The 18,792-nt window shown below is 40.7% G+C and overlaps 1 protein-coding gene across 1 annotated transcript in view; it reads left to right on the top strand.

Moving 5' to 3' along the window:
- The window catches only part of LOC129774109 (cathepsin M-like), a 35,275-nt gene extending 16,867 nt beyond the window's left edge, over positions 1 to 18,408 (top strand). The window contains exons 2-4 of the mRNA XM_055777809.1: positions 17,860 to 17,906; positions 17,987 to 18,144; positions 18,210 to 18,408. Coding sequence (XP_055633784.1) covers positions 17,860 to 17,906; positions 17,987 to 18,144; positions 18,210 to 18,408 — 404 coding nt within the window. The remainder of the gene's footprint in view (positions 1 to 17,859; positions 17,907 to 17,986; positions 18,145 to 18,209) is intronic.
- Positions 18,409 to 18,792: the final 384 nt, after the last annotated feature.

Genomic DNA, 18,792 nt, shown 5'->3' with positions numbered 1-18,792 from the left:
AATGATGTTTGTAGATATTTTGATTTTATCGTTAATAGAGTAGTCTTTAAGAATAATATTAAGTGTCCGTAACCAATCTGTGTGACCTTGTGTCAAAGATGTTGATGAATACATAAATATACGAGTAGACTAAATCCATGCGACTAGAATAAAATTTTTCCGCGAGTAAGGAGTGTGTCACATCAAATTGCATCACGGGAAAAACGCTGTAGAAATTCGCCCAGTAGACCGATCCTTTTGAAAATTTTAGACAGTAAAATAAAAACTATTAAACAACTTTTGGCATTTTCTGTTTTATTCATACTTCGAGCCCAAGCCCGTATGCTCGCACCTTCCTCTTTACCCCGTCCATAAGGTTCTGTACAACGTCAGGTTGTAGTTTTTTTTTGAACAGAAATCCAGTTTCTCTTGAAGTCCGCCTCCGATTTGACAACTTTTGGGTTCTTCCGGAGGGCCTGCTTCATAATCGTCCAATATTTCTCTATTGGGCGAAGCTCCGGCGCGTTGGGCGGGTCCATTTCCTTTGGCACGAAGGTGACCCCGTTGGCTTCGTACCACTCCAACACGTCCTTTGAATAGTGGCACGAAGCGAGATCCGGCCAGAAGATGGTCGGGCCCTCGTGCTGCTTCAATAGTGTTAGTAAGCGCTTCTGTAGGCACTCCTTAAGGTAAACCTGCCCGTTTACCGTGCCGGTCATCACGAAGGGGGCGCTCCGCTTTCCGCAAGAGCAGATCGCTTGCCACACCATGTACTTTTTAAGAAACTTGGATAGTTTCTTCTTGCGAATCTCCTCCGGAACGCTGAATTTGTCCTCTGCGGAGAAGAACAACAGGCCCGGCAGTTGACGAAAGTCCGCTTTAACGTAGGTTTCGTCGTCCATTACCAGGCAATGCGGCTTCATCAGCATTTCGGTGTACAGCTTCCGGGCTCGCGTCTTCCCCACCATGTTTTGCCTTTCGTCGCGGTTAGGAGCCTTCTGAACCTTGTATGTACGCAGGTCCTCCCGCTGCTTGGTCCGCTGGACGAATGAACTTGACAAATTCAGCTTATTGGCGACATCCCGGACCGAACTTCTCGGATCACGTCTAAACTGCTTAACTACGCGCTTGTGATCTTTTTCACTGACGGAGCATCCATTTTTGCCGTTCTTCACCTTCCGGTCGATGGTTAGGTTCTCGAAGTATCGTTTTAGTACTCTGCTGACCGTGGATTGGACGATTCCCAGCATCGATGTCCCGATGTGACAACTCCGGATTCTCGAAATGAGTGCGCAGGATTAATTCACGACGCTCTTTTTCGTTCGACGACATTTTTCCAAATTTACGAAAAATTGACAGGTAGGGTACCCAATAAAATAAAAAGTACGGGTTTAATATTCAGCGATGAGTGACAAAACCACCACTTTTTACCGGAATCTGAGAACCACTATATTGGTTTGGCATGGAATGGCTGTCCTATCGAAAACAACCTCTCAAGCCATTACTTTCAGAGCACGTCGCCATGGTCTTCAAAAGAAAATCAAACTTACTGGCCGTAAATTAGCTTATTTGTCGTATGACAGAAACCCTAACTCATCAAAACAAATAACAACTCATCAGTGAGACAACGCCGAACATATCTTGAAATCAGTGAAAATCGAACATTGGTAATCAAATCGAATCACATTATCGTAAACACATCGGCCTATAAATTGTTCGCCGTTGTCCAGCACATCTCTCGAGCTGAAGAAGAAAATACATAAGTATGCTATACAATGACACAATCCGATACTTTCCTACATCGGTACAAAGTTGCTCTCGAAGCGAAGCAAGGGAAGAAATCAATTCGATTAATTGTACTTTTTAGGCGAAACTTCCGAAGCCTAATTTATTGCCATTCTTGTAGCTTGTCGCCAAATTTTATTGGGTTGACCGAAATACTGGCTGCAAGCGCAATGCCAGCCGGCGCAAATGTATTGCCTTTAATGCTGAATTTTATGCTACACGTAAATTTCAAATTTACGCTGCACGTAAATAAATTGAACCATAGGATCCGAATGGGTCTTGCGATGGAATTTTAATGCATTTCGAAGCGACTTTTTTTCCTGCGAAGCCATAAAGTATTCAACGCGCAAAGGAAGTGCAAGAGAAACAAAACATATCGAAGCATTAAACGATGCGAAGCTTACAAATAATTTCGTCGACAATCAGTCATATCGAGAAATGCTAGCTTTTTGAGTTGTTTTCAAACTCATCCTTACCAGCTTCCAACATGATTTATTGCCGTTGACTAGAGTCGTCTTGTGCAATGGAAGGCTACCACCGCCAACAGTTGCAGGTAAATTCAGCGATTCCATAATGTACTCTTATGCCGCTTATCGTCGGCGCATAAATATTCATTTATGCATAATCCGCCGCCAGGCCAGGAGAGCGTTTTGTTTCGTTAAATAAATTATTGACATGGAACCGCCAGTGTCAGCAGTGTGAGTCCGGTCGCTTAGGCTAAAAGAGCATTCCCTTCGCAGAAATCGCTGATAACGCTGATTTAATCAGCCTGCAGAAGCTCCATTTGGACATAGTTGAGTTGGCAAACTGCGCGCGGTTTAATCGTCAGCGCGACATCATAACTGTTGATGTCGATTTTTTCCATTTTTTTTTTTGCAACTTCAAGCCAGGAGCCTTGCTATCTGCTTCCAGTAGCCTAGCAGTTGTCGAGTAATAAAAGCTGTCGTCGTTGTGGTACTTTATGCTATCCGTCCATTACAGTTGTTTATTGTGCTCATATTTTGCATTTTTCATGAATATAAGCATACAGATGCACGAGAAAACAATGTGGTCTTGTCGGATGATTCGGGAACAGAGATTGGGCTGGCAAGCGGGAAATTGTTTGTTCATGGGAAAATGGCTAGTTTACATCCGAACGAACATTCAATACAGTATGGGAATAATGATAATCGACCATACGTTTCGCCGTAGGAAATTTCTGTATATTTTTTGAATACATTTTTATAACACCACTAGCAGACCCGACGAACTTCATCTCGGACAAAATTGTGTTTTCTCTCGAAATTGTTTTTTGTCGTACATTCGGTAACGATAACAGCCAACGCCTCTCGAATTCCAATTAGTGAATGAATGAATGAATGAATGAAACGATTTTCGAATTCAATTCAACACCTTTTATTCTGTAACCATTTTCATTTTTACTACTTATATAAGGCCTATTCTGAAATATTGTAAAAGCCGTAATGCCGTACATGGAAAACGCATTGAGTCAATCCAGAAACAGTTTCTTCTATTTTCACTTCGTAAGCAGAACTAGATTTAATTTCCACTTTCTTCATATGAAGCACGCTGCATGTTAATAAATATCCAGGCACTAAAGGAACGCCGGAAATATGACCTAGGAACACGCAATGGATAATCACTGGATGAAAATTAGAAGAATGATGTCCAAGACCCGACCGCATAGTCGCCGTTGGACTACGGAATTATTGTCAGTCAGAAATTTAAAAATGAATTTCTATTACAAATATTTGGTAGCATTGACAAGGGTTGATAAATGAATGCTAGCACTGAGGAACGAGCGATTCTCAAAGCAATAACAAGCCAATTTGAGCAAATTCGCAAATAACTCCCAACATCAACATGTACCGTCGATTGCTCGCTGTCTAGAGTGAAACTGAAACACTCAACTTGTTGAATAGTAGTTTTTCAGTATCTCTTACAAAAACTACAACTCCACGCTCCCAAAAATATCATTTCCCAAAGAAATAATCCAGAAATAGTACTATGTAGCAACTTTCGTAGAACGGCAACAGAAAATCCAAACCGAATCGATAGTGAGATGGCGATGACGGCGGTGCAACAGTCGGTTGCCTTAGAACATTTCCTCACTCGTAAACAGAAGTACAGGCAAACCTTTTTTTGTGCGGGGGATAGGGACCGCATAAAAAAAGTTTCTTCCAAGAAAATAACTCAAATCCACGCCGTTCACCGTTCAATTTCCTTTCGTTCCCCTGCTTTGCGATGGGACAGTTTGCCTCTTCGATTGCGCGTGGCTGTTTTGTGCTCTTAGTTGCATGCCGAAACGTGATACTGTTAAGACGCGTCCACATTACGCCAATCGGCCTTGGCCGCCCGGTAAAGCCGGCTAAATGTGGACGTACCGCACGGGCTTGCCGACGTGTCGAAAACCGACTCGAATCAAACCGAACTCAACCCGAAACAGGTGGGTCCGGTTCGAGAAAGTCGAACCAAAACAAAACGAAGTAAATTAGCGTTGACGACATAGTGCTTTTTGTGTTCGTGACGGCTTCGTGCATCCGATGGGACTTCGACTTCGTGCACCCGATGTGGCGTCCACATTACATAACGAACCGAATATGTCGCCTGGTACAGGCCGATCGGCATCATTCGGCATAATGTGGACGCGCATTTAGATATCATGTCATGCAAAAACTTAGAAAAACTTAGAGCATTTGATGGGAGGAGGGGAATGATTTCAGAAGTAGATAATTGAGACGCAAATATGCTTTGCACTGAAATGCATATAAACCATCGAAAAAAGCTAAATGGACGTCAAATATCCTTCTTTTCATGTACCGCACAAAAACCGCACAAGAACAGAAAATCGCACAAAAAAATCGCACAAAAAAACGCACAAAAACAGGTTTTACTGTACTTTCGTATGTTTTACACTTCCAGGGGATCTCACACAGCTATAGGTGCCACCTAATAAGCCCACGCACTGAATTCGCTTAAACGTCTGCCCGAGAGTCCGGCGGACGACAACAATAAAGGGATAGTGGTCGTATATGAACACGATTATGTTTTTTTCTGTATCCACAATGTTTCATCTCTCTTTATTCTTTCTATTCTCGATTTCCTTTTCACCTGTCTCTATTTTGTCTTTCCGCTATTTATCCTGCTTGCGACATCACAACTCTTCATGCGTTATGATTGCGATAACTGTGGGCTATGTTTTTCTCTCTTTCCGTGTTCTGGGAAGCTAGAACTGTCTCCTTAGCTTAGTCTTCCAATTGCCCCCTGCAACGTCGGTGGGGGCTTCGGCACTTTCAGGTTCTCCTCGGTGCGATGGCGGATCAGCTTTTCAGCTTATTAGCTTCTCTCTTCCTATTTTCCTCATCCTTCTACAGTTCTATTATCATGTCTCCTGTGAATCGGAACTAAACTTTTTGATTCTAAAATTTTTGATTCGAACGAAAGACTGTATCCGGTTTGGGTTGGAGGAAATATGAGTTTTTCACAGCAATTGGTTTTTTTTTTACTCAAGCATAAATTTTGAAAAGGGCTTATCGATTTTGGTAAGAGAAATTTTTGATAATTTTTGATTTGATATTGAACAGGCAGCAATCCACACGTACTCCATGAGTCACCATTGCATCCCGAAAAAAATACGGTTTGCTGCGGCTTATGATCCGGCGGCGTCATTGGGCCGTACTTATTCCGTGATGATCAAGACCGGCACGTTACTTTGAATGGGAATCGCTACCGCTCAATGATAACCAAATATTTTTGATATTATGGACTTGGACAATATGTGGTTCAACAAGACGGCGGCACAAGCCACACAGTGAATTTAACAATCGATTTATTGATAACCAAGTTTAGTAAGCGTGTTATCTCACGAAATGGTCCAGTCAATCGGCTGCTTCGGTCGCGCGATTTGACGCCGTTAGACTATTTCCTGTTGGGCTACGTCAAGTCTATGGTCTATGTCAACAAGCCAGCGACGATTGATGAATCTCGTACGAATATAGAACGTGAAATTGCAGCAGTATCGTCCGATTTATGCTTGGAAACCATCGAAACTTGGGTTCAGCGTCTGAACTTCTGCAAGCGTGCCCGTCGGCCTACGGCTGAAAGTCTCTTAAATAAAGACAAAAAAAAATTGTTTTGTTTGGTTGGAATATCTTAGGTTCTCGGTCTCGAGAATACGAGAAGAACCTTCCCCGACCACAAAAACCCCAGCATATCAATTTTCATGTCGATCGGTTCAGTAGTTTCCGACTCCATAAGAATGAGACAGACAAACAGAAATCCATTTATAATCCGAATCCAAAAAAGTCCTGCGGTATTTCCGCGAGGTGTCTTTGTAAGCGCGTAGTTCTAGTTGTATTCATTGTATCGAGTCATACTATAGCTTGTTGGAAAGGTATTTTTGCGCGCTATAATATAGTCCTTGACTGTGTTTTATTTGGTTTGGTCGTTCGTGAGTTATAGTGTCGCAAATATGGAGCAAAACAAAGAGAAAATCCGACATATTTTACAGTACTACTATGACAAAGGCAAAAATGCATCCCAAGCTGCCAATAAAATTTGTGCAGTTTATGAACCCGATACAGTTTCCATTTCCACCGCACAACGATGGTTTCAACGTTTTCGTTCTGGTGTAGAGGTCGTCGAAGATGCGCCACGCTCCGGAAGGCCTGTCTTTGAAAATTGCGACAAAATCGCTGAATTAGCCGAGAAAGACCGGCATAGTAGCAGCCGTAGCATCGACCAAGAGCTGGGAATAAGTCATCAAACCGTTATTAACCATTTGAAGACTCTTGGATTCACGAAGAAGCTCGATGTATGGGTGCCACACACGTTGACGCAAAAAACATCTTTGACCGTATCGACGCATGTGAATCGCTGCTGAATCGCAACAAAATCGACCCGTTTCTGAAGCGGATGGTGACTGGCGATGAAAAGTGGGTCACTTACGACAACGTGAAGCGCAAACGGTCGTGGTCGGAGCCCGCTGAAGCGGCTCAGACGGTGGCCAAGCCCTCATTAACGGCCGGGAAGGTTCTGCTGTGTATTTGGTGGGATTGTCAAGGAATAATCTATTATGAGCTGCTTCCCTATGGCCAAACGTTCAATTCGGACCTATACTGCCAACAACTGGACCGCTTGAAGGTAGCACTCATGAAGAAGAGGCCATCTTTGATAAACAGAGGCCGCATTGTCTTCCATCAGGACAACGCCAGGCCACACACTTCTTTGGTGACGCGCCAGAAGCTGGGAGGTTCTTTTGCATCCGCCGTATAGTCCGGACCTTGCACCAAGTGACCACCTGTTTTTGTCCATGGCGAACGAGCTAGGTAGTCAGAAGTTAGCCACAAAAGAGGCCTGTAAAAATTGGGTATCCGATTTTTTGGCCAATAAGGAAGCGAGCGGATGAATAATAGGGGTATTATGAAGTTGGCATCTCGTTGGGAACAAGTCATCGAACAAAACGGTGCATATTTGACTTAAAACAGATGATTGTAACTAATTTTATTAACAAATGAAAATTAAAAAAAAATACTGCATGACTTTTTTGACAGCCTAATATATATATATATATATATATATATATATATATATATATATATATCTCGACATCCTTTCCCCCCCCCCTTTAGAAAGGTGGGAGGAGTGTTGAACCACCTAAGAAATATTTGTTGCCCCTAAAACCTCTACCTGCAAATTTGGTTCCGTTTGCTTCATAAGTTCTTGAATTATGCAGAATTGTATGCTTCATTAGTATGGCAGTACCCCTGCACCACCCCCTTCCTCCCTTGAGAGAGAAGGAAGGAGTGTCTACTTACCATTCGTGTCCCCTAAAACCTTCGCATGCCAAATTTGGCTCCATTTGCTTGATTAGTTTTCGAGTTATGCAAAAATTTATCTTTCATTTCTATGGCAGGTTGGGTGTTTTACCACAGTAAAACCAGTTATTGCACCCTTAAAACTCCATATACCAAAGTTGGTTTCATTTGCTTGATTAATTATCGAGTTATGCAGAAATTTGTGTGTCATTTGTATGGTAGCCTCTCCTAAGAGAAGGGGAGGAGTATCTAAGCACCATAGAACCATTTATTGCACCCTAAAACCTCCACATGCCAAATTTCGTTTCATTTGCTTGATTAATTTTCGAGTTACGTAGAAATTTGTGTTTCATTTGTATGGCAGCCCCCCATTAGAGAGGAGGTTGGATTGTCTAACCACCACAGAAAAAAATTCATTGCACCATAAAACTTCCATATGCCTAATTTGGTTTCATTTGCATGATTAATTCTCTAGTAATGCAGAAATTTGTGTTTCATTTGTATGGCAGCCCCTCCTAAGAGAAGGGGAGGAGTATCTAACCACCATAGAACCATTGATTGCACCATAAAACCTCCACATGCCAAATTTCGTTTCATTTGCTTGATTAATTCTCGAGTTACGTAGAAAATTGTGTTTCATTTGTATGGCAGCCCCCCTTAGAGAGGGGGTGGGGTCTCGAACTATCATAAGAACCTTCCCGGACCCCAAAAACCCCTACATACTAATTTTTATGTCGATCGGTTTAGTAGTTTCCGAGTCCATAAGAATCAGACAGACAGAAATCCTTTTTTAAATATATAGATAGGCGCTTTTAATATGTTTGTCGTGTTATACCATCATGTTCATGAGATTTTATGAATTTCCTTATAATTTCCAACAACTTTTCGAAATACATCATTATGGTAAAATTATATGTTTAGGAGTTACGTTTAAAAACATTTGAAGACATGTGGGTGATTACAAAACGTAGCGAGATTGAAAAATCTTTGTTTTATCCCTTTGGTTTATTTTAGGCTCATTAGCATTTTAGCTGTAACAGAGCCGAATTTTAATCGTGTACATGTCATATGTTTATCATATCTATAATTAGCACATTACAAAGTTGACATTTTTCGGCGTTAGAGTATTCACTTCTATACCATTGCATATGGTACACATTTACACAGTAGCCATATAGGCGTAAGAGTTTTCCTTCTGTTCTACCATTATCCAGTTAAACCGGACAGCGGAGACAGTTGATTGATCATTGTTGAGTTATTTATAGAACATCAGCCCGATGTGTCTTGCAGTCAATGAGGGCCCTGAGTTTTCCAACTCACGATCGATCGCTTACTAAGAGAACGCGCAACCAATGTGGCTACGGAGACCCCCATCTTTTTTTTATCTCAATACAAACTTTTAACATATTATTCGGTTGGGGAAAAAGTAATCTATTATTTTTGGGTGAAATTCAAACTAGCATATTCAAGCTTCGGATATGCACCGTTTTGTTGCATAATTTGGTAGCTTCATAATGTCTCTATCATAGAGGACTTGGCCCTTATTGTCGATAAACTCTAACAGTAGATTTTTATAATCTTCTCTTCATCCCAATCTCTAATCACTCTGGAAATTTTGCAATGGGAGGAAAAGGTGGTAATCGCTTGGTGCCGGGTCCGGATAGATTCCTAAAAACGATCGATCGATCGTGAGTTCAAAACTCAGGGCCCCCATGGACCATCTTTGTGTTGTTACAGAATAACTACGTCCACGCAACAATCATCAGCGATGGAGATCGATCCACGGTCGAAATAAGATCGATTCATCCATACAACTGCTCTGCTCTGCAAGAAACATCGGGCTGCTGTTCTATAAATAACTCAACAATGGATCAACGACTGTCTCCGCTGTCCAGTCTTAACTGTGGATAATGGAAGAACAGATAGAAAACTCTTTCGCCTAAATGGCTACTGTGTAAATGTGTACCATTTTCAATGGTATAGAAGGGAATACTCTAACGCCGAAAAATGGCAACTGTGTAATGTGCTAATTATAGATATGATAAATATGTGACATGTACACGATTAAAATTCGGCTCTGTTACAGCTAAAATGCTAATGAGCCTAAAATAAACAAAAGGGATTAAAAAAAAAAAAGGTCTCGGAAATCTGTTGTCTTGTGTTGTGCTGATGGAACACAAAACCTCTTCTTTCCGCCAGTTTTGAGCGTTTCAGGTCAATCGCTAGCTTCAAACGGTCCATGCGTTAACAGTAGAGATTTCAATTTAGTACATATATTGCACTAAAATGAAAATTTAAAAAAATAAAACAAGTTTAGAAAAAAAATTTAAGAACAATATGAAAACAAATTTGAAAAATAAATTAAGTTGCACGTGTTTTACTGTTGCAGTGTCGACATCATACACACCAATCGCAATTTCAACGGCCTTGCGGTTTGCATTTTTGCATTTATAAAAGAAAAAGTGTAAAATGTACCGAATTTTCTCTTTGTTGACCTCCATTGTTAACACCCTGTAACTCATAACTGAATAGGACAAACAAAAAACAGCAAAAGAATTTTTATTAGTGTGAAATGTCACCTTTACAACGAGCCTATACCTGGAATTGTATGGTCGATATCACGCGAGATATTGATCACTAAAGCCAGCTATCGAGAAAATAATGGATAACTTTTTCCCCAACCTAATATTTGTATTGCTCAACAAGACACAAACAGTTTTTGAAGAAGAATTGAAATCCCAACAATACAAATACACCTCGTTGATTCAACTGGACATTATGAGTACAAAAATAATTAACTTGTTTACGTTATTCCTAGATTACACCTAAAGTCAGGTAGCATAAAGAGACCTCTGTATACGTCTAGTATCATGATACTCAAATTAAAACACCGATAAGCAAATTCATAAAATTTGAAATTGACATGACAGTATAACACGACAAACATATATAAAGGGCCAAAAGACAATAAATCAGAAAGATTTTATTAAATATCTCAAGAATGGCTTATTCAGAAGAAGATTAATAGTGAGCTTTTTTGTTTCAAATCACATCAGGATTCATAATTTGTGACTAAAAATGATTGTTAACATACAAAACTTCAAGGTTTCAAAAATTCATAAAAATTCGATGTTCCACAAAGCTCGCCAAAAATAGTTTTACCATCTTGGACTGATTTTGTAAATTTTCTACATGACTTCTATTTTATATGAAAAAAATGAAAAAAAAATGCATATTTTAGATACAGTGCGGCCTCAATTATATACAGTTTCGGATTTATTTTCACTGTATATAATCAAATCCTGTATATAATCGAGTCAAAAACAATTTTTTTATCGTTTTCTATGCATAAACTTTTTTGTTTTTTGAATATAAAAGAAGAATTTAATGTTTTATATTAGTGTGAAAAACCATCAATAACTTTGAGGAGAATTGATATATCGACAAGTTCTGCATCGCAAAATGTAGGATGTAGAATTTCAAATGGAAGATATTTATTCTCTAGACAAAAACTTTCTTCGACAAAGTTATCACATATTGGGTTGGGTAAAAATAAATATCGTATATTGCCAATATATGGCAACACTCAAACATATCTTGTGTTGTACTTATCGCATCGGGTCATACTATACGGTTATTTAAAGACGACAATCTGTGCTACATGTTTCGTTTTGACAGTGTTGTGATTGTCCTTTTCAGTCTCAAGTTATAGCGCGTCAAAGATTCATTCGAATCAAAATACTCATGTTTTGTCATTTGTCGATTACATTTGGAATTGCTCAATGATGCTATAATAAGTAAATAGAATAAACATCTACATAAAATAATTTTCAAAAAATAAAAGGCAGTCAATCATTTAACCTTCAATAATGGATTTCATATTTTTTACAACTTTCCTGTTTATCAGTAAATCAAAAGTTAAAGCTTAAAAAATCACTCTCTGTATGAAAACCCCGTATCAACAAACATATGCCTTAATTGTGAAAACTGATCATAGGTACATTAACGATTGCAAGCTACAACTACAGGTCGAACTCGATTACACACAGATTCGATTATATACAGAATCGATTATATGTAATTCGATTATATACAATTTTGGACTCGATCATACAGCCATTCCATGCCAAACCGATATAATGGTTCTCAGATTTTCGTGAAAAGTGGTAGTTTTGTTCTTTATCGCAAAACATTAGACCCGTATTTTTTTTATTTTTTCAGTAGGGCGACCATTTCCATTTTAGCGCAGTCAGTGTAATGGGCGAGAACTGATTACAGTGACAGAAGATGCAAAAGAATAAACCGAAACAGAAAAGGGAAATCAGTAGGCTATTGAGCAGTTCATTTCATGAGAATGCTATTGAAATTTGTTCAAATCGATACAGTTTATTCAAATTCGACACAATTATACAATCGAAACAATTAAAAAATATATATTTCAATTGCAATTTCGATATTAAGCTGTAAGTATCTAAAACAAGGAAATAAATCATCAAAATAATTAATAAAAAATTATTGGATGCAGGAAATACAGTAGGAGAGGATTCGGAGAAATTAGGAAAGGACCAGGAAAGATTAATATCGTTAGGAAGGAGGAACCTATTTGAGTGAGTCTGGAAATCTGTAACGGATCCTGTAAAAAAATCAATGAAATGAAATATATATTACAGTTTTTGAGCTACTCCAAAATAAATAGTTCATCCGAACAATAACTCAAAAACGAAAAATACGCTTCCCTGGTTTCGAGATATGTTATTTGAAAAATCCTCAGTTTTCCAGAAAAAATATGAAAAATTATAGCGCCTTTGGTCCCGAGACCATGAAAACTATAAAAAAAATTTTTTTTTATTCATTTACTATGACTCTACATCCCATTGAGATTAGATCTGATTCACTACTCTTCTCCAATAAACCCGGTCCATGGCTGCAGTTCTCCAACTCCCGGCTGCACCGATTCTTGCCAAGTCCTGCTCCACCTGGTCCAACCACCTCGCTCGCTGGGCTTCTCTCCTTCTTGTTCCTACCGGATTAGATGCGAACACAATCTTTGCAGGGCTGCTGTCCGGCAATCTTGCAACATGCCCTGCCCATCGCACTCGTCCAGCCTTGGCGACTTTCTGGATGCTGGGTTCGCCGTAGAGTTGCGCCAGTTCGTGGTTCATTGTCCTTCTCCATACTCCGTTTTCCTGTACACCACCGTACATTGTTCTGAGCACTCGGCGTTCGAAAACTCCGAGCGCTTGTGAGTCCTCTTCAAGCATCGTCCATGCTTCGTGCCCATAGAGAACAACCGGTCGATTTAGGGATTTGTACATGGTACACTTCGTACGGGGTCGGAGCTTGTTGGACCTCAAGGATTTGCGGAGTCCATAGAAGGCACGACTTCCATTGACAATGCGTCTTCGAATTTCACGGCTATTGTTGTTGTCAGTTGTTATCAACGAGCCAAGCTAGACAAATTCCTCCACCACCTCGAGCTCGTCGCCGTCGATCACAACACTACTACCAGGAAGAACTCTGTTGCGATCAGTCCCTCCAGCTAGCATGTATTTAGTATTAGACGCATTGATCCCAAGCCCAATCAGCCCTGCTTCGTGTTTCAGTCGGGTATACAAGTCGACTACCGTCGCATGTGTTCTTGCGATTATGTCCACTTCGTCGGCGAAGCAGATAAACTGACTAGACTTGTTGAAAATCGTGCCCCGCATGTTGAAGCCCGCTCTCCGCATAACACCTTCCAGCGCCACGTTGAAGAGCAGACAGGAGAGTCCATCGCCTTGTCGAAGTCCCCTGTGAGTCTCAAATGATTCCGACAGCTCACCTGAGATCCGCACACTGCACCACACACCGTTCATCGTTGCCTGAATCAGTCTTGTCAGCGCCGTGTTCGTCCATGATCCTCCATAGCTGTCGTCGGTCAATTGTATCATATGCGGCCTTGAAGTCGACGAAGATGTGGTGTGTAGGGACCTGATACTCGCGGCACTTTTGGAGGATCTGCCGCATTGTAAAAATCTGGTCCGTCGTCGAGCAACCGGGCATGAATCCGGCCTGATAACTTCCCACAAATGTACTTACTTTTGGCGATAGACGGCGGAAGAGGATCTGAGACAAAATTTTGTAGGCACCATTCACGATTGTGATGGCACGACAGTTCTCACAATCCAACTTGTCGCCTTTTTTATAGATGGGGTAGATTACCCCGTCCTTCCACTCCTCCGGTAGCTGTTCTGTGTCCCATATCCTGACTATCAACCGGTGCATACACTCTACAAGTTTTCTCGGACCTCCCTTGAAGAGCTCCGCTACGAGGCCATCCTTACCAGCTGCTTTGTGGTTCTTGAGCTGATTAATGGCCTCCTTAACTTCACCCATCGTCGGGGGTGGTACGTCGTCGTTGTTCATTGCACCGGTGTAGTCCTCCTCAACGCCGTCTTGGTCCCTGTCTGCGCGCTGTTCAGGTGTTCATCGTAGTGCTGCCTCCACCCTTCGATCAACTCGCGTTCGTTCGTCGTCAAACCATTCGTTCCGTTGTCCTCGTTATTCATACCCGATGACGGTCTCTGCTGTTAATTGCTGCTTTTAAGGTGTTCCAGCATTCATCGAGGGGAACAGCATCCAGTTCGTCTACCCCCGGTAACGCAGCTTCAAGACGCTGCGAGTATGTTGCAGCAATGTTCGGCTCCTGTAGTCGTCGTAGGTGATACCGTGGTGAGCGCTGGTTATGTTATTGACGACTGCCAGTTTAGAACGCAGTTTGACCATCACCAGGTAGTGGTCTGAATCGATGTTAGCGCCCCGATAGATTCTGACGTCGATGATATCTGAGAAGTGCCGACCGTCGATCAAAACGTGGTCAATTTGTGTTTCTGTTTGCTGTGGTGATCTCCAGGTGTAACGGTATTGGAAACAGTGCTGGAAGAAGGTGCTACGTATGGCCATGTTCTTGGAGGCAGCGAAGTCGATAAGTCTTAGGCCGTTTTCGTTGGTTGGCTGATGGCCGCTGAACCTACCAATTACCGGTCTGAACTCCTCCTCTTGGCCGACCTGAGCGTTCAAATCACCGATGACGATTTTGATGTCGTGTTTTGAGCAGCGATCGTATTCACGCTCTAGCTGCGCGTAGAATTCTTCTTTATCGTCATCGGTGCTAGCTAGATGGGGGCTGTGGACGTTGATAATGCTGATATTGAAGAAGTGGCCTCTCATTATCAATCTGCACATTCTTTCATTGATCGGCCACCAGCCAATCACCCGTTTTTGCATCTCCCCCATCAATATGAAAGCTGTACCCAGCTCTTGTGTGTTGCCGCAGCTCTGATAAATGGTATACCCACCATGGAACGATCGCACCATCGAACCTTTCCAGCACACCTCCTGCAGCGCTACGATGTTGAAATTGCGGGTTCTCAATATTTCCGAAAGAATTCGGGTACTCGCAAGAAAATTGAGAGACTTGCAGTTCCATGTTCCGAGTTTCCAATCTCTAGTCCGTGTTCTTTGCGTGGGTCTAGTCCGATTGTCCTGTCTCGAATTTCTTTGTGAATTTTCCTGTGCGTTTTATTTCTACGGATGGCTTGCAAGGTCTGCACCAACCCCCTGTCTCGCCGGAGGACCGTCGTGCACAGCACTTTATAGAGTCCCAGCTGGCACGAAGACAGTGTTCAGCCGCCCCTAACATGGTGATCAGACGCTGTTTTGAGCCGCACCTCCATGGTGAACAGACGCTCGGATAGGCCCCCTTCCCTGTCAGCATACGTCCCACCGGGGTTGGTTACCCGATCTTCACTATGGTTACTCGTACCCCAGCCGGCACCACGGGGAGGTAGGGATAGGAGTTACTGGACAGGGAGCTAAGGACCACGAATGGGGTCTATTTTATGCCTGCAGGTACGCGAAGTACCGATGGTACGCTTAGTCCAGTCATTTACCAACATTAAAAAACAAATACAATCAATAATAACGAAAACATAATTCAAATTTTCTGCAACCGTAGTATTTTTCCAAAAAAGACAAGGTGATTGGCTTTAATTTGATATGTTGATCATCTGAATCGGCCTAGAATATTTGAATCCTCAGTTTTCCAGAAAAAAAAATTAAAAATTATAACACCTTTGGTCCGAGACCATGAAAACTATAAAAAACAAATACAATCAATAATAACGAAAACATAATTCAAATTTTCTGCAACCGTAGCATTTTTCCAAAAAAGACAAGGGTGATTGGCTTTAATTTGATATGTTGATCATCTGAATCGGTCTAGAATATTTGGAAAAAGGTATTTTTGGAAAATAAAAAAAAGTTGATTTTTCGGACAACCCTGAAATGGAAATGGTCACCCTACTGAAAAAATAAAAAATACGGGTTGATGTTTTGCGATAAAGAACAAAACTCCCACTTTTCACTAAAATTTGAGAACCACTATATCGTTTTGGCATGGAATGGCTGTACACCCAGGTTTTTTTTACGCAGGGGATACGTACCTCGTAAAAAAAACCGCGTAAAAAACCGCGTTAATTGGAAAATCCGCTTAAAAAAACCGCGTTAACTGGAAAATCCGCGTAAAAAACCGCGTTAATTGGAAATTCCGCGTAAAAAAAACCGCGTTAATTCGAAAATCCGCGTAAAAAAAACCATGTCACCTAATGATAGATATCAAAAAATGTAAACGTCTTTACGTAAAACGGAAGTAAACGTCTTAAAAGTTAAGTTGTTGCTCGCTTCCGAAAACCCGTAGTTTTTTCCTGCAATTTCGTTGGTTACTGGTAGCTATAGTTCGGTTTTCCTCACGAATGAGGTCATCTGCTGTTGCTAGAAGATTCCCTAGTTATTTGTACACTCTTCTGCCGATGCACGTGCAGTACCACTGTTGGACCGTCCAGAGCTAAGTAGACAGGTAAAGACATTCACGAATAGCTGCCCGTAAGACCCCCGTCCGGTTGTACCGCTCGGCGAGCTCCCCGTTACCCAACACCTAAAATCCACGTAAGAATCGTGATAAGATGCGGCACTAAGCGCTAAACTTCATTGCAAGAACTAATTACCGTAATTTGCTCTGAGGGAACATGAGAGAAAAATGTGAGCTGAGAGGGAGATGTGATATTGCACTGGTCTTTACCGCGTGAAAAAACCGCGTTAATTGGAAATCCGCGTAAAAAAACCTCGTAAAAAAACCGAGCAAAAAAAACCGCGTAAAATAACCTTTTTTCATTTCAAATATGGCTTATTTCAAGGAAAATTGTAACCTTTCAACGTCAAAATGAAATTTAAGTGGCTATTGTATTGTATCTTAATTTCGCTGCAATATCTAAATAAACAATTCCTAGTGAATATTTAAGCAAAATCTTCACAAATCACGATTTTTACCCCACTGTACGTAAAAATCGTGATTTGTGAAGATCTTGCTCGAATATTCACTAGGAATTGTTTATTTCGATATTGCAGCGAAATTAAGATAGATATAAATTGGGTGTCGAAGAACAAATTGTAAATCGATTAGAGAGCTTTAATTTAACTGATAGAAACTATTATGTTTAATATGAATTTTTAGGAGAAAATTAATAATAACACATTAAAAATTACTAACTTTGAAGTTTTTCACTTCCAAAATGTTATTTAAATCCACTAATTTAGATGTTTCACAACTATATCCTGTGCTAAATTTTCTCATATTTATAATGGAAGCAACATAATCGTCTTCTGTAGCGTACTTTTGAATGTAGCGCCAGTTTGAGGCAACAGAGTCCAAAACAAACAAACAAAATCTATAACTCTGTCATGGTTGAAATTCGAACATGTGCGTAGAAGGATTTTTTTTACAAATATGATCCTCTATCACCTCCCGAATGAATTAGGTTTTTTATATGAGAAAGGTATGTTATGACTTCAGGGGGATGAATCAAAAATTAAATTCTTCTTTTATTTTCAAAAAACGAAAAATGCATATGCATATAAAAAATGATTGAAAGAAAAAAAAATTATTATTATATACAGTGAAAATAAATCCGAGACTGTATATAATCGAGTCTACCCTGTACATTGTAATGGTTTTGGAATCGTCAACAAATTGGGTATATGCTACCTGCTCCATAAATATTTTCATTTAAATATGCCTCAGCAGTGTTCATTTCAATTCCATGCGGTGAAGTTGTATGGTGCTGTTTTTCGAGAAATGTTTTTCACTCAGAGAATTACAAGCGAAGATTCGCCATCCAAACCCATCGCATTTTGTTTAAAAATTTGTATTAATTACAATTATTTTCATTTCTCTTCCCAACAGAGCATCCCGAGCTGCGGGTGATTGGCAATTTCGATCGTATTTCGCTTGTATTTGCATATTGTGTTAACACAACGAAGCATACAATCCAACTTAAGCACTAATCACACAATGATTCTGCTCGTTTCAGCAAGGTAAATGCAAATTCAACAAGGATTACGCCATCACAAACATCAGCCAGTGGGCTATTATGCCAAAAAATGAAGATTCACTCGCTTACGCACTGTGGAAGGTGGGACCGATTGCGGTTAGCTTAAACGCTGCTCCCAAATCGTTCCAGTTGTACAAGTGAGTTGGGCTCTTTGCACCAGGTGTAAAATTGTTCATTGATACTATCTCGTCTCTCGGAGCAGAAATGGAATCTACGACGACGAAGCCTCGTGTGATAATACGAAAGTGAACCATGCGATGCTGCTAGTTGGTTACACTCCCACCTATTGGATCCTGAAAAATTGGTGGGGAACCTGGGGCGATGGTGGATACATGAAGTTAGCACGTGGCAAAAATATGTGCGGTGTTAGTAATTATGCTGCTTACGTTACAATAAAATAAATATCATGCAAAAGTTGTATGTTTTCAGTGACTTGTTATATTCTTTTTCATTTTATGCTTTACCTCTGAATGGGTATCACTCTCGAATCGATTGGACACTGATTGGCTGTCAAACAGCATGTCAACTCAAATGAGTACCACCTTTTTTAACATTTATTTCCATGCCAGCAATTAAAGGCTCGAGATTAATACCTGATGCATCAAAATTATAAATTGACATTACCTACAAGGAGGCGATCAACAACCAAAATTTGTCCACCCCTCTGCAATCATACAGCCCCTTTTCATCCGATACCAACCGATGACTGCAGGTAAAGTGCGCTCGCCGAAAGAGCAGATGTGGTTGAAATGTTATCCATCATTCGAACCTTCACCGAGACCGAC

Source organism: Toxorhynchites rutilus, chromosome 3 (genome assembly GCF_029784135.1).
Source record: "Toxorhynchites rutilus septentrionalis strain SRP chromosome 3, ASM2978413v1, whole genome shotgun sequence".
Lineage (NCBI taxonomy): Eukaryota > Metazoa > Arthropoda > Insecta > Diptera > Culicidae > Toxorhynchites > Toxorhynchites rutilus.
This window is presented reverse-complemented; position numbering and strand designations above follow the sequence as displayed.